The sequence below is a fragment of the Mytilus trossulus genome, chromosome 11, assembly GCF_036588685.1.
Source record: "Mytilus trossulus isolate FHL-02 chromosome 11, PNRI_Mtr1.1.1.hap1, whole genome shotgun sequence".
Classification (NCBI taxonomy): Eukaryota; Metazoa; Mollusca; class Bivalvia; order Mytilida; family Mytilidae; genus Mytilus; species Mytilus trossulus.
In genome coordinates, this window is record NC_086383.1 from 59,338,901 (window position 1) to 59,354,138 (window position 15,238).

The 15,238-nt window shown below is 33.1% G+C and overlaps 1 protein-coding gene across 1 annotated transcript; it reads left to right on the forward strand.

Moving 5' to 3' along the window:
• Positions 1-8,556: 8,556 nt before the first annotated feature.
• Positions 8,557-9,754, forward strand: LOC134691356 (uncharacterized). Its single transcript, XM_063551841.1, has 2 exons — positions 8,557-8,777; positions 9,292-9,754. The coding sequence occupies exons 1-2, from the start codon at positions 8,595-8,597 to the stop codon at positions 9,733-9,735; spliced, it is 627 nt and encodes a 208-aa protein (XP_063407911.1). The 5' UTR covers positions 8,557-8,594; the 3' UTR covers positions 9,736-9,754.
• Positions 9,755-15,238: the final 5,484 nt, after the last annotated feature.

Here is a 15,238-nt window from a genome sequence, read left to right on the forward strand (position 1 = left end):
GTTCTTAGGAAGGCGTAATATGCCATTCTCTATAACGTGTGTCATTTACCGTTCCTATGGTATCGTTCGTCCCTCTTCTTAAGACAAAATAGATATAGGAAGATGTGGTGTGAGTGCCAATGAGACAACTCTCCATCCAAATAACAATTTATAAAAGTAAACCATTATAGGTCAATGAACGGCCTTCAACACGGAGCCTTGGCTCACACCGAACAACAAGCTATAAAGGGCCCCAAAATTATTAATGTAAAACCATTCAAACGACTGCAAACGTTATTTTATGTTAGCACTATCAAATGATTACTCAATTGAGGAATTGTTACTCATTTGTAAGGCGGGTATGCACCGTTTGGTGGTTTGTCCTGAAACTGTTGTTTCTCATGTAATTCATTATTAATTAAAAGAATAAAAAACAATTCAGGCTTCGATATTTGTGTAAGTTTTCTTTTTCCAAAACAGTCAGGTGACACGTTTTCTGTTGTCCATATAAATAAAAATTTAACAACAGTAAACTATTTGCTGTCTAAATACTTGAATGTGTATTGCTGCTTTTCATACAGAATATTCTTTAGTAGGTACTTGGTTTTTATTATGAAATAAATGTAATACATTAAACTTAATGTACCAGTACCTGAATGTTTGTCTTAACCTTGCTGTAGTGAGTGCTTTTTAAAAAAAATATCCTAAAGATACAATATGCTCAGATTCATGATTTAAGCGGTTACAGACTGTAAAATGATATACAAATGTGAATGGGTTAAATTAATGTACCAAACAGAAGTTCATAGTGTTTTCCGTTACTTATTGTTTTATTTGTTTCTGGATTTCTGTGTTTTCTGTGTTTTTATATAACGTTCATAGCCTTATGTTGCCCCTGTCGTCAGTCCACATTTTACTGTTGCTTTACTTCCAATCACGGTTATTGGTTACCATATAAAGACCTTTAAAATCATACAATCATAGCAATTACAAGTTAAAATATTTGTTTTATGACCCAGAGGGTAGGCAATTTTCTCACTTTTTTGTCCCTATGACTTCAAATTTCCTAAATTGTTCTGCTGTTTCTAGCAATATGGAATATTTAGTACATAATCAAGATAGAAATCACTATTGTAAGTTTTGTTGAGATATTTCTATATTTCTAGCTTGTATATTGTATGCCGCGGTGACAAAAAAAGAAGATTTTTGTGTTACGGCTTACTTTTGGGTCATCGACAGGAGAACAACACCCCGCTTATAATATTCAGGAAGGTTCTATGACTTTCAATGACTGCAAAGAGTAAATATAAGCACGTTTAAACATATTTAAGGATGTTCGCTGCTCAGTTTCAAAATAAATAACTTTTCATAAAACTAGAATGTATTGATAGGGAATAGAATGAGGAATCCAAAAAGAAAAACAAAATTAGGGGTCAATGTGCTTGTTTTCGAGATATTAGCCATTGTAATTTTGGCGGGAAAATTTTCTCTCTTGATTTTTCATAGCTTTATCATTGACCAGTTAATGTTCTCAAATACTATCAAAAAATAAATAAAATTTTATAAGACTTTACAAATGACTTATAATTATACACGTAAAAGATTTATAAAAAGAAAAATGGGGGTTCATGGGTAAAAAAATTTAAGGCATTCAAATGGTTAAAACCAGAGGATTCCGAAAATCTGACGAAAATTCCCAAATATGACAAGCAAACATCCTTAAGGCCACGGAATTTATCCATTTCCATGAAATATCTATAAAACTTCATGTTTGAGTTAATTTCATTAAAATCTGCGACATACACCAAATTTTGTTAAATTCTGTACGTACTCTTTATTCGCCTAAAATAGGTTGCATTTCTGTTAATATTGACAATGCATTTTCCCAAGAGGAACTTCATTTACGGCTAAAACTGTACCATTTTTACTCTGAAGTTTTGAAAAAATTATATCCTAGAAAGGAAATTTCATATGCACTACTATTTTTTTCATAGGGCAAAACATAGGGCTGTGCGGCATATTATCAACGTGTATATGCCCTGAACTTCTGACAGTGTAAACTAACACTTAAACTACCCCTACTCCGACTGTAGGGTAACCACATATTTCAGTATAAAAATGGTAACATTCCCAAGTTATGTCTCTACATGTTTCTTATTAGATACAACATCGAAATCATGACTGGGAACCAGTATATATGTAAACAAAATTAATTATCTACAAATTTTCTACATCACCTCAAAAGAGGCGTGGTTTGAGAAACAGCTGTATTTACTAAGTGCAACCTAAAAGATTATCTTAACATTTCTCAAAAAGTGTTGGTTTGCTCCTCAAGTGGGGAAATAATAATACAAAGAAACTATTACCACATCTAATTAAATGGGTTGAATGCGAATATATATGTTGAAAGGTAATTTTTAAGTTTTCAGTAAAAACAAACAAAAGAATCATATCAATCGGACCTGCTTTGGTACGATAATTACCCTTCGTCTAATCCCCAATCTTTTAAATACGATAATGTCGGCACCAAGTCAGGAATATGACAGTTGTTACCCATTCGTTTGATGTGTTTGAGCGTTTTGAATTTTGCTCGATGTACATTTTTTTTGTTATTTTCTTGCACCAGGGGTTTTGCTATCACAACCTAGTCAAAATTGTATCATCGACACAAGGACATAATTCGTAAATATAAATCAACGCTCAGATATCTTATACGCTTATGTATTTAAGATCCAATCTTTAATGGTAATATTTTGTGAAAACCACACGGTCGTCGACATTCGCTTCAACAGCAATATAACCTTTCAACAGACATGTTGGGAAGAGTAAAGTTACGTTTCTGTTGTCAGATCAACAAAGATGTCATGTTTTGGTATAAATATTGATTCACTAACTTGCATCGGAAATAAACACATTTTTTTATAAAACAAGTTGTTGGATTGATACCGATTATATTCTTCTCATATATTTTATGATGGTACGATACTGAACACCTAACGCTAAGGAGTGTGCGTGATCTTCATCAGATAAACACGTAATATTTCAATCAGTTTAATTGAGGTCTGGATCTAATAGACGTCAGTAACTGCATTCAGTCATTTGTCAAATATATGTATCATTGTCATTTGGCTAAGTTTCTTTTGTTTCCTATTCTGACGTTGGACTCAGACTTTCGTGTGTTTCATCCTGCTGCATGTTTTCGCCTGTCCCCACACAGGATCCCCTAACCTATGGTAGTCGTGAATGTTTTTTTTCTATAAATTTGGCTCATTTCTATGTTTTGGAGTTTGGTGTGACGTCCATGATTATTGAACTAGTAGACATTTTGTGTAGGGGTCGTCTCGGGGTGCAGGATTATCTCGCTGTTTTGTAGGTCAGTTGGTGGCCTTCGCCTGTTTTCTACTCTTTGGTTGGATTGTTGTCTATCTTATACATTCCCTATTTCTGTTCTAAACTTTTAAAGCTTGTTAGCACCTTAATATATTGAAGTAAAATGATTTTGAGATTCGGAAAGTTGGATTTTAATGGACATTTTTTGTTGATATGAAAGTAATAAAATTTTTGAGATGGTCCCTTAAGAAAACTAATGTATTGTATATTCTAGATTGATTGATAGAAACAATAGAGTGAAAATATGAAGGTATTTCAAAATGTGTGTAACTTACTGGGCCGTCTAAGAAAACAAAAGATCAACAAGATACACCACGATTTTCTCAATCACACAAACAACGTTAAAATAAGCATTGAAGAAGCAACTTCATTGTAATAGAAACACGCTAAAACATCTGGAGAAAATACCTAGTGCAAACATGTCATCTTTAAAGTCATTTCCTACCAGTAGCAAAATATGTTTACCTTTTCGAAATGTATCCATTAAACACTTGCTACAAAAGGAAGTAAATATTTTTCAAAGCCATACACATTTATAAGATGACTTCATAAAATACGATACACTACAATACCTGCACTTTTCAATTATGACTTCTTAATAGAGCGGAGCAGTTACAGGTATAATTAAAAAAAATCAAATTACTACTTAGGTCTTTAACTACCTTGACTATATATGAGGGTCTCGTATGGTCGGCTATTGGTCATTCAACGATCGAGGCTCATAAATGTTAAAATGAACTTTTGTACAGATACAAAGCAACTTTTTTTTTTAAATAAAAATAATTATAACCTTAAACGGTGTCAGTGAAATAAAAAACAGTTTAATGAAATTGTTTAAAAAAAAAATTTGGTGTAAAATACGGGAATCCGTCGTCTTCTTTTATGCGTTCGATAGCTTACATTTTGCTTAATTTCAAAAAATTTTCCTTATAAACTGGACGTAAATGTTTACTTTTTGTACAAAAGGCCACTCTCCTTAGCATTTGAAAATGCCTTTACCAAGTCAGGAAAATGACAGTTCTTGTCCATTCGTTTTTGATGCGTTTTGTTATTTGATTTTGCCGGATGGACTTTCCGAATTGATTTTCCCCATGTTCAGTATTTTTGTGATTTTACTTTTTATTTTTTTTTAGAATGTATTCACTTGAATTACACTGATTTAATATGGTTTCTATATACTGCTTACAATAAGATGATTATTTATTGATTTACTTACTGTTCCCGGTTTACAAAATCTCACGTCTGGTTCATCTGCACGATTTTACCCAAAAGATATGCTTTCTAAATTCTTTAACAAGAATTAAGAACACCCTAAGGTTGTTTTTTTTAACTGTAACGATGTTATGTATGTGACGTCATACAAAATACTTTTAAAATAAAATGAATTCTGTAAAAGACAATAATGATAGGACATTTAGTTTAATGAATTAACTAACACATAGCTGAGAGAGTGATAGAGCAGATTGGTCCCCTCGAAAAGCATTATCATCCCATTGCTTTGCCGCGGTTAACAATGTTTTCTCTGATAAACAATCTGCTCTATCACCCACTCAGCTATGTGTTATCTATATAATATTATTAAAATATTGCTGAATAAAGGCAACAGTAGTAAACAACTGTTCAGAAGTCATAAATCGATTGAGAGGAAGCAAATCCGAAACTAAAACCGAGGGAAATACATCAATTGTAACAGGAAAACAACGAAACAACAGAAACACTATAAAGTGCAACAAAAAAACCAACGACAATGCAACACACAAAAAAACGAACAATAAGATAAAAACTGCAATTTTCCTGACTGGGACAGAACATTTTGAGAAAAATGGTGGAACCTGGTTTTGTGGCTAGCCGAACATCGCGCTTTTGTGGCATTGTAAAATATACCACTAAAATGACAAGATAACATAACAGAAATATAGTACAAATAAATGCAAGAAAATTCAGAACAGAGAAATACACAAATAAAAAATACAATACTACATTTCGACATGCTAACCACAGAATAACAACGAACACGTGAAACAACCTAGGACAGCACACAAAAACAGCATAACAAAACAACAAACTGTCCGTCACACATTTTAACATGACTGTATCAACTCCACAAAATTGACTTCACATGAAAATTTCTAAAATGATAATGTCCGTTGTACATCATCTCCATTTCATATCAACGGGCAATCAAACAAAGACGTTTTGCGTTTGTATTTTCGTCTTTTTCACGATTTAAGCCATGGTTCTATCGGTTTCTGAACGACTTATTAGTTTTTTTATATTTTCCCTTCGGAGTCGCCCTACACTTTTTTACATTTTTTTCGGATAAAATATAACATAGATTCGTAGTCGTGTAATCCATAACTGCATGAACAAATCATCGTGTAGATGGACAATTTCTAGTGATTAATATGTCATACATACAAAAGAAGCAGTGGTATTACTACCAATGAGACAATTCCCACAAGAGACCAAATGACACAGAGATTAACACTACTTCTAGCTCACCGTACGTCCTTAAACAATGAGCAAAGAAAAATGTATATTTATTTCAAAACATTTCTTGCTGTCGTTGTTTTTCGTTCAAATGGAAAAAAAGAAAACCACTGTTTTTTTTGGCAGAATCAATACAGCGCAGGAGATTTGTTTTTTGCTTCCTAGTTTTTGTTCCACGAGGATTGAACAGCTAAGTGATGCCTGTGTGCATGGTCTCTATTTCAAAGCAACGGGCAATGATACAATGTATGTAAATAAACTCATCATAGATACCAGGACTAAATTAAGTATATACGCCAGACGCGCGTTTCGTCTACAAAAGACTCATCAGTGACGCTCGAATCCAAAAAAGTTAAAAAGGCCAAATAATATCATAATGAGATGTTGTAAGATTTTCAATGAGACAACTATCCAGCAGATCCCTTTGTTAATTTTACGGACGCCATCACGAATTGGTTGAAAGTTATGAAATAACTGTTTCACAAATGATATCAGATGTGTTCCTTACGTCGTAACTACAATCCCCTCCCCTTCATGAATGTGACCTACCGAACTCGAATATTTACCGGATTTTTTATCACATAAGCAACACAACGGGTGCCACATGTGGAGCAGAATATGCTTCACCCTCCGGAGATCACCCCTAGAGTTTGGTGGGGTTCGTGTTGCTTATTCTTTGGTATTCCATGTTGTGTCATGTGTACTATTGTTTGTCTGTTTGTTTTTTAATTTTTTAGCCTTGGCGTTGTCAGTTTATTTTCGATTATGAGTTTGACTTTCCCTCTGGTGTCTCTTGTCCCTCTTTTACAAATATTGTGGATTAAAGCACTTATTGGTCTCTGTGTATCTTTCTATATTATCAATCTTAATAGCAGTTGGGGGCATCGCACGGTACCATGTTTCATGCTTGTATCAATATACTTTATGTATTTAGCCTCAGATTAAATAAAGCAAAATTTGATGTGGGCTCGGTGAATGCTCCGTTGTATGTTTTTTTTTAATCTTCAGGTGCGAGATAATGTTGGTGATGAACTAAGATATGAGTACGGTGACTTTATTAAGTTCATTCAGAAACTCGTCATTGCATGACAAATGAAAAAATGTTGTTATACGCAATACAATTTTACGTTCCAACGTTTATACTTTTAGCGTACTTTCAATCCAATTTTTCTTGATAAATTTGAATCTTTGTAATACTCTGGCTCCTATTAGGATTAATTTTAAATGAAGATATAATTGATTATCATTTTCTGAAACAAACAAAATTTTAATTAACAAAACCAAAGAAGTGTTGATCGAAATACAATAAATTTAATGGTTATTCTGTATTTTTTTTTTAATAAGATTTTTTCTTAATTGGATTTTTGAAAATAATCATTATTTTAAACCAAAAAAAATATCTTATTAAATTGCAAAGAAAAACCAAACATATACTCATCATTAAAAGTATTGATACACAAATATAACCTTGACAACAATGTGTGAACAAAACAAACAGACAAAATACATAAAAATGTCAAAAATAGGGGTGCAACAGTTAACATTGTGTTATGATCCTAATCACTTTAAATCCCCAAAAATGTAACAAAGACACACATGAAGGCATATTGGCAAATCACATTAATTGAACTGAAAGACAAGAATACAAAACTTCTACCATAGCACACTGACCGGATGTATAATAACAGAGCCACGTCATATGTAACAAAGAAACCCAAATAGGCATATAGTCAACGCACATAAGAAAAAAGGAGCGACGAGAATAGATTTATTTTACCATAGAACAAGAACAAGAACACATTGACGGGATGTACAAATACAGAGCCACGTCAAATGGATATCACCAATAACTGAGTACACAGTTAAAGTTATATGCATAACAACAAATAAAATAATACTATAAAATAATGAAGATAATAAATAAAAGTAAAGGCAATTATTTCCGAAAAGTAGGAAACTGGAAATAGTGTAAGTCTGAACACAAGGAAGAAATTTATTTTTCGGAAAATGATGAAAAAAATCTCAAAAGAATTTTGAATTCAAATACTTGAATAAGTATTCATAATCTTATCCGACCATAGTTTTGTTTCAAGTTTAAGGGTCTAACATCGATTGTTCTTAAATTTGTGTTTGTAAGAATGGTTGTTTAAATCACTCAAATAAACGATTTTCCTATAAATAAATGAATTAGATTAAAGAAAAATAGGAATTGATTAGTATAAAATTTCTTTGTAATGACAGGTGCATCGTTTTGTATTCTTTCGATGATTGACTAGTATATTTAATCGGTTGAAAAGTAAAAATATCAGGCATCATAAAACACGAGACCATTACGTCAATGAGGTGAGTGAACATTCGGTATTCAGAATATGACAGTAGTTATCCATTCGTTTGATGTGTTTCAGCTTTTGATTTGCCTTTTCATAAGGGACGTTCCTTTTTCAATTTTCCTCGGAATTCGGTATTTTGGTTATTTTACTTTTCATTACCTGTAATGAAAATTGGATTTTATTTATTTTCAATTATATTGTTCATATAATATTAAGAAGAAAAAACAAGATATTAGACAAGCGCTTAAGAAGGTGGCGAACCAATAAATTAAAACTATGATTGGCATCGAGTTAAAGCGTGTTCTTCTAGTGCTTCTTATTTTTCACTCGCTGTTTACACATGGATATATGCAAGTTGGTACTTTTTCCAATGGAAAATTGTTCAAAGCTGACATATTGCTTTCTATGGACAATTGTGGACCGAGAATGTGTGTTGGATATTGTTTTATACATTCTGGATGCGTTGCAATACATTATAATGCTAAACATTTGGTGTGTCGTTTGTTGTCAAGAGCTGTTATTTGTAAAAACAAGAAGTATAGGAAAAGGAAAAGATTTATGTTTGCAGACATCAAAGATTGGACAATGGTAAGACAATATTTCTTTTTAACAACTATTTTCCGAGGCAATTAATTGTCTTCTGTTATTTATGATATTTTATATCATATTGACAAATTCATTTATTTCATTCAACTGTTTTTGAACAATGGTCAGAATTTTTTCGTTTTAACTACTTTTTCCTGGGACAATATCCTACAGCCTGGTGACCGTTGGCTATTTACTGCTTTTTGGTCGAGTTATTGTCTCTTTGACACATTCCCCATTTTCCATCCTCAATTCTATCTGGTAGTTCACATTGACAAATCATGGAAGTAATATCAATATTACTTCCATGGACAAATTAACTTGTTTGATTCTAATGTTTATTAGTTTTCACTTAATCAGTCATAAATAATTAAAGGATACTATCGTCTGCAACCTGTGAAAAAAGGTGGTGGAGATCGTAAGACCATGGAAGTAATAATATTACTTCCATGGTAAGACTATGCGACACGAAAGATAAATCTTTATCTATTTAACATGTATCGAACTTTTTTTGTAGGATGAAAGTTTATGTTCGCCTAATCCATGTAAAATGCACCAGAAATGTGTCATGGTAGACCAAATGTATCAGATTTGTGTCCGTTTCCAGCCGACAATTGCGCATATACAGGAAACAGAAGAAATCACCACTAACACTGCAGAAATTTCTAGAACTAGTAAAGAACCGGAAACTAACACAAAAGCGGGTAGTACAAGTATAGAAATACTCAGTACCAGTAACATTCCTAGTGGTTTCAATACATTACAAGCCGAAATGGTGACTTACATTGAATGCGAGGAATATAGGACCAACGACGGCGACGCGAATGAGGACGACACCATGATATACAATGGTACGACTGACGGCTACATCATGGCTGCGACAAATTTATCCACATCTTGGATCTCGGAGACCACTATTACTAATAATGGTACAATTGAAACAGAAACGACTACTAAATAGACTTATGTATGCTAACATTAAAAATGGAAGAAAGTTTATGAAATAAATGGCAAATAATTCGGTTTTCCTTTTACAAATGGTACCTCCGTTTTCGACAGATTTTATCTTTAATTTCCATTGTAGACAAAAGTTTTCAAACGCTAACAGAGCTTTGCTAGACCATACACAAATGTTTATGACATTTGATCTAGAGGCTTTGCAAGTGGGGTACATCGTTCTCCAAAAAAGAAGTCTTCGAGATCATTGCAGGCCGTACGGTGACCTATAGTTGTTTATGTCTGTGTCATTTTGGTCACTTGTGAATAGTTGTCTCATTGGCAATCATATCACATATTATTTTTTTTATAAGTACACTGCAAAAAAAAAAAGGTAAAAGGTTTTCTCCTTGCCGAACTCCATTATCGCAATTAAAAAAATGATGATATTTCGTCACTGTCTTTGATACACGATTTGACATCGCTATACATATTATAAGGGACGTATGACATTTGCGCCAATTTTGAAAATTTTCATTCTTCCATTTGCGCCGATTTCATTTTTACATTTGGTTCGATTTTATATTTTTCCTAATTGGATTTACAGGTCAGTTCATACTTTTACATTGGCTGAGCACAGAGTACATGTATAAAGACAAATCAAGTGACATTGCAATTGGTAAATGGCTATCCCAATGTTTCGAGTTACCATTCCTTTCCCTAAATGAAATCGATGACTGCTTCACGTTTGACATTGTCTGACGCTCCGCTCCTTCTGTTGACAAATGTCATACATTCTTAGACTAAGTACAAGTACACATTCTATAACGGTCAACCAATTTGTGATGGCGTCCACAAAATTAACAAAGGGATGATTTCAACTTCACCATTTGGAACTCTTGGTTTAATAGCTTTCTTGTGAGAAAATATGAACTCTAGAAATGCCCCACCAGTACGTTTTCTAGACAAAGAAAAGATGGCCTTTAGTAAAATTACGCCAAATATAGAAGAGACGAAATCATAAGAAAGGAATATATTAGATGTGTTGCCTATACATGCTCGGCAAGAACAGATTAATGATTTGAATGTATTCCGTTTTTATGGATTTGAATGCTGTACATATATTTTTAATTCGTCATTTTAGTATAAACAAAGTGTTTTTACTTTTTGATTTTAAGCAGGAGACAACAGTTATATACATGTTATGATAAATAATTCCTAACAAAATTAATGAACAACTGGCTAACGGAAGAGGTCTTTAATGATAAATGAAAATAACACTACTGGGATGGAGAGCTGTCTCATTGGCACTCATACCACATCTTCTTATATCATATCACCTGTAATTTACCTTTAAAAAATCGGCGCAAATAAGAAAAAAAATTGGCGCAAATGCAAAACGCCGATTATAGGTGACTCTAAACACTTTACCTGTGGTTTCTGATGTTCGTAACTTGATCCACAATTCGGACCACAATAGAGTGCCAAAAGCCTTAGAAAAGTCTACAAAAGTACATTAAAAAAAATTCCCGATACGATTGGTAAATATATACCAGGGAATACAAAACGAATTTATAATCATATGTATTTCATCAGATAATTCTATGATTCCTCCATTTAAAGCAGCTGTGAAGGTTTTCCCGAGACACGAAACTAGCGTAATGGGTCTTAAAGCTAGATGTGTCCCCTTTTTTTCACCCAACTATCACGGTCCACTGAACATAGAAAGTATGCTCCACCTACGATAGTACAGGTACATTATGTTTCGTGGACTATGGCTCCGTTTATCCGTCCGCACTTCTGTCTTGCTCTACAAACGGACGCACAGACCAATAAATCACAAATGGGGCATACAAATAGGTCGAAAAGGACTGAAGTCATCATAACGATACAAAGCAGACAAACTGTTAACACAAATGCACACTTATTTTTCATTCAAAGATTGGTTCCATGAAGAGAATTCTTTTGATATCATTGATTTTAAGAAAAGGCCGTTCATATTGTCAAAATTTTAAGAATTATGATAAACATGATAAATCATTAAAATTTGTTTAAATGTTTTAAAATTACACAAAAAATCTTTACTATAACGGAAACAAAATGATCATTGTATTGGTAGTTCTTTTGGTTTATGTAAAGAACAGGTCTTGGTACTGACTGTGTTATTTGATATCAATGCGTTAGTTGTTATTTTTATTTTGTTTTGGATCCGACTCTGACTGAGTCTTATGGTGATATAATAAATAATATATTTACTAGTATTGTAATATCTTAATCATGTTAATGTCGACCCAATATATACCCTCCGTGTGGGTATACTGTTTTACCTCTGTCCGTCCGTCCGTCTGTCCCGCTTCAGGTTAAAGTTTTTGGTCGAGGTAGTTTTTTTTTATCAAGTTGGAAGTGATAGTGCGAGTTCGGCATCCGTTTACTATGGACACATTCTTGTTATAGTTTGTTTTTCAGGATGCTGAAAGTGTGCTGCTACACCATTGTCCCAGGTTTGGGGAGGGTTGGTGCCCTCAAATATTTAACCCCGCCACATTCTTAATGTGCCCGTCTAAAGTCAGTATAGCCGGTAGTTAAGTGGTTGTCGTTGGTTCATGTCTGTCAGATATGTTTTTCGTAACTTGTTTTATTATAATTCATCAGTCTTGCCCCTCCCCTAACCAGTATAAAAGTAGCATTTTTTCGGGATTTAAAAAAAAGCTCGCGATATAAAATCGGAACCCCTATATTGAGTGTCATCGTGTATGTCTGATTGGTCACCACGATATTCATCAAATCGCACGGTTGGGTGTCTTAATCAATTGATAGAATCAGGAATTGCTCATTTTTTGGAGCACATACATTTCGTCGTATTTGTCATCTTATTTTTTAAAGACCAGGGTTTGAATTTTTCTCCTTGCTTTTTCATTTTTTTCTGACGCTACATTAGTCGCTAATGTTCGCTACAAAGTAAGATAAAACTCAGATGAGTGATACATGTACAAGGGGTAGAAAGTGTAACGACCAAAGAAGGCGGGTACATAGGGTTATATAACTCTAATACTTTTATTTGTGTAGTTAATAGTGGTGAATCAATCCCCTGAAATGAAAGGCTGCATGCGCGTAGCTACGTTTATGTCAAAACGCCCGGGCCGTACACTTGAATTTTGAATAAAAAGGGACTAAATTTACTCAAATAGATCATTTAATAAAATATTATTTGTTCGAATCTTTTGTAAAAGTCTGAATCTACTATGAATTCTACGTACTTTTCTTATTTTAAAAGCAATTCACTATCTGCTCAGATTCGATATGCTGTTTGTATTTTTGTCGAGCCTGTGATTTATACATGTCCCAAAAGCGAGACAAAGCGGTGTCAATATTTATAGGTTCCGAATGTGGATAAAGATATTTGAATGACTCCGTGAAATTATACGAAAGTTGGACAGAAACTGTTTATGATCAAAAGAGTATTCAAATCAATATAATAATGCAATTATTATATATCTTTAATTTTCCCGCATTTTAAGGACAAATGCAATTTATAAGTGGTCGCATCTTGGGCTTACATTTTGTTATTTCTCATTGATATTATTAACTACTTCTCGAACCTTCATCAATTTTATGACAATGCCGAAAAAGCTAAAATTTTGAAAGCATTTGTTTTCGTTCATTTTTCTGGGTTTTTTTCCTGATAGATAGGTAGGTTGACTCTTCTTCACACAATTAATTGTTTTACATGCTCAATGTATAAATCTTCATAGCTTGTCGTGAAATATTCCAGGTCAAGAAAAAAATATCAGAAGAAATTTTTTAGCTCTGACACCTGGCCCTTTCTCATCACTTGGCATCCGTAGCTCGTCATCCGTTGTCGTCGTCGTCCGTCCGGTTAACTTTTACAAAAGATTTCTCCTCTGAAACTACTGGGCCAAATATAACCAAACTTGGCCACAATCATCATTGGGGTATCTAGTTTAAAAATGTGTTCGGTGACCCGGCCAACCAACCAAGATGGCCACTATGGCTAAAAATAGAACAATGGGGTAAAATGAAGATTTTGGCTCATATCTCTAAAACCAAAGCATTTAGATCAAATTTATTTATCAGGTGAAGATCTATCTGCCCTGAAATTTTAAGATGAATCGGAAAACCCGTTGTATAATTGCTGCCCCTGAATTGGTAATTTTCTTGAAATTTTCCCGTTTTTTGTTATTATCATCAATACTATAATAGATAGAGATAAACTATAAACAACAATTATGTTCAACAAAGTAAGATCTACAAATAAGTCAACATTACTAGAATGGTCAATTGACCCCTTAAGGAGTTATTGCCCTTTATAGTTAATTTTTAACATTTTTTTGTAATTTTTTGTAATCTTTTACAAAATTCTTCTCCTGAAACTATAAAGACAAAAACCAAACTTGTCCACAATCATCATTTATAGGGTATCTTGTTTAAAAAATGTGTCCAATGACTCTGCCCACAAAACAAGATGGCCGACATGGCTAAAAAAATAGTACATAATCAGGGTCCCAGATGCAGCTACCATACTCTAGCCGCTTTGGTCTCACAAGTGATATATATAGGCCTTTTCTTTAACTGACTGACTGACAGTTGCAATAAGTATGTGTATCAACTCCATTATACTGCTGAAGACAAATACCCCCCATGAGAAGAAGAATCGAAATGATCTAAACGGACAACCATATATAATTATTGAGAACGGAGTTGGTCTTTTCATAGTCCTATAACATATGACCTCGGGGGCATTATTTACTATTTCTATTTGCTGTTCTGGTAAAAAAAAAAATTACTATCCAAAATGAATGTGCAAGAAATAAAAGATGAAAATATCAGAATAAAAACGTTAAAAATTGAATAAGAATGCGAAGTCATACGTTTCTGGTCTTATAAAAATCACATCTGACAGTTCAACTTTAACTGCAGGTAATAAAACTATCCACTAATCAAATTAGCCTTGCGTCATTGATTTTCTCTGTTCACAAATAAACAGTTATAAAGCCAAACTAACTAAAAGGTCAATGTTTACAAAACATTAAAATGTTACAATATTGTTATCTCCCCTGATTTATTTCAGAAATCGTTTATTTTTATTTTTTGAACTTCTTTGAAATTTAATCAAAAAATGAATTATATAAGAACTAACAATAGTAATAATTTGATTTAGTGTAATTACAAAACTTTGAAAATTAAGAAAAATATGGGTAAAATTTGTCTTTTGGCTTATAAGATTTGCCCTTAAAAATATGTTTTGTAATAGAAATTTATAAAATGAAAATTATATTAGCCGATTACGACGACAACGTGATAGCAATATATATAACGTTAGGGCGCAGCTTTATACGATTATATAGAATATTTGAGGCTTAGAAAGCTAAGCAACATTAAAATAACAAACAGCAATACTTTCAATAAGTGAAATTTCTATTACTGGATGGTCTGTTTATGGAGATATCCATTTGACGTACGTGGCTCGGTACTTGTGCATCTCGTCTATGTGTTGTTTAATTATCTTT

What these genes read in the sequence shown, in the direction of transcription:
- LOC134691356 (XM_063551841.1), top strand. Translation starts at nt 8,595, where the DNA reads ATGGACAATTGTGGACCGAGAATGTGTGTTGGATATTGTTTTATACAT. An exon ending in ACATCAAAGATTGGACAATG is followed by an intron (nt 8,778 to 9,291) that starts GTAAGACAATAT and finishes CTTTTTTTGTAG; the next exon opens with GATGAAAGTTTATGTTCGCC.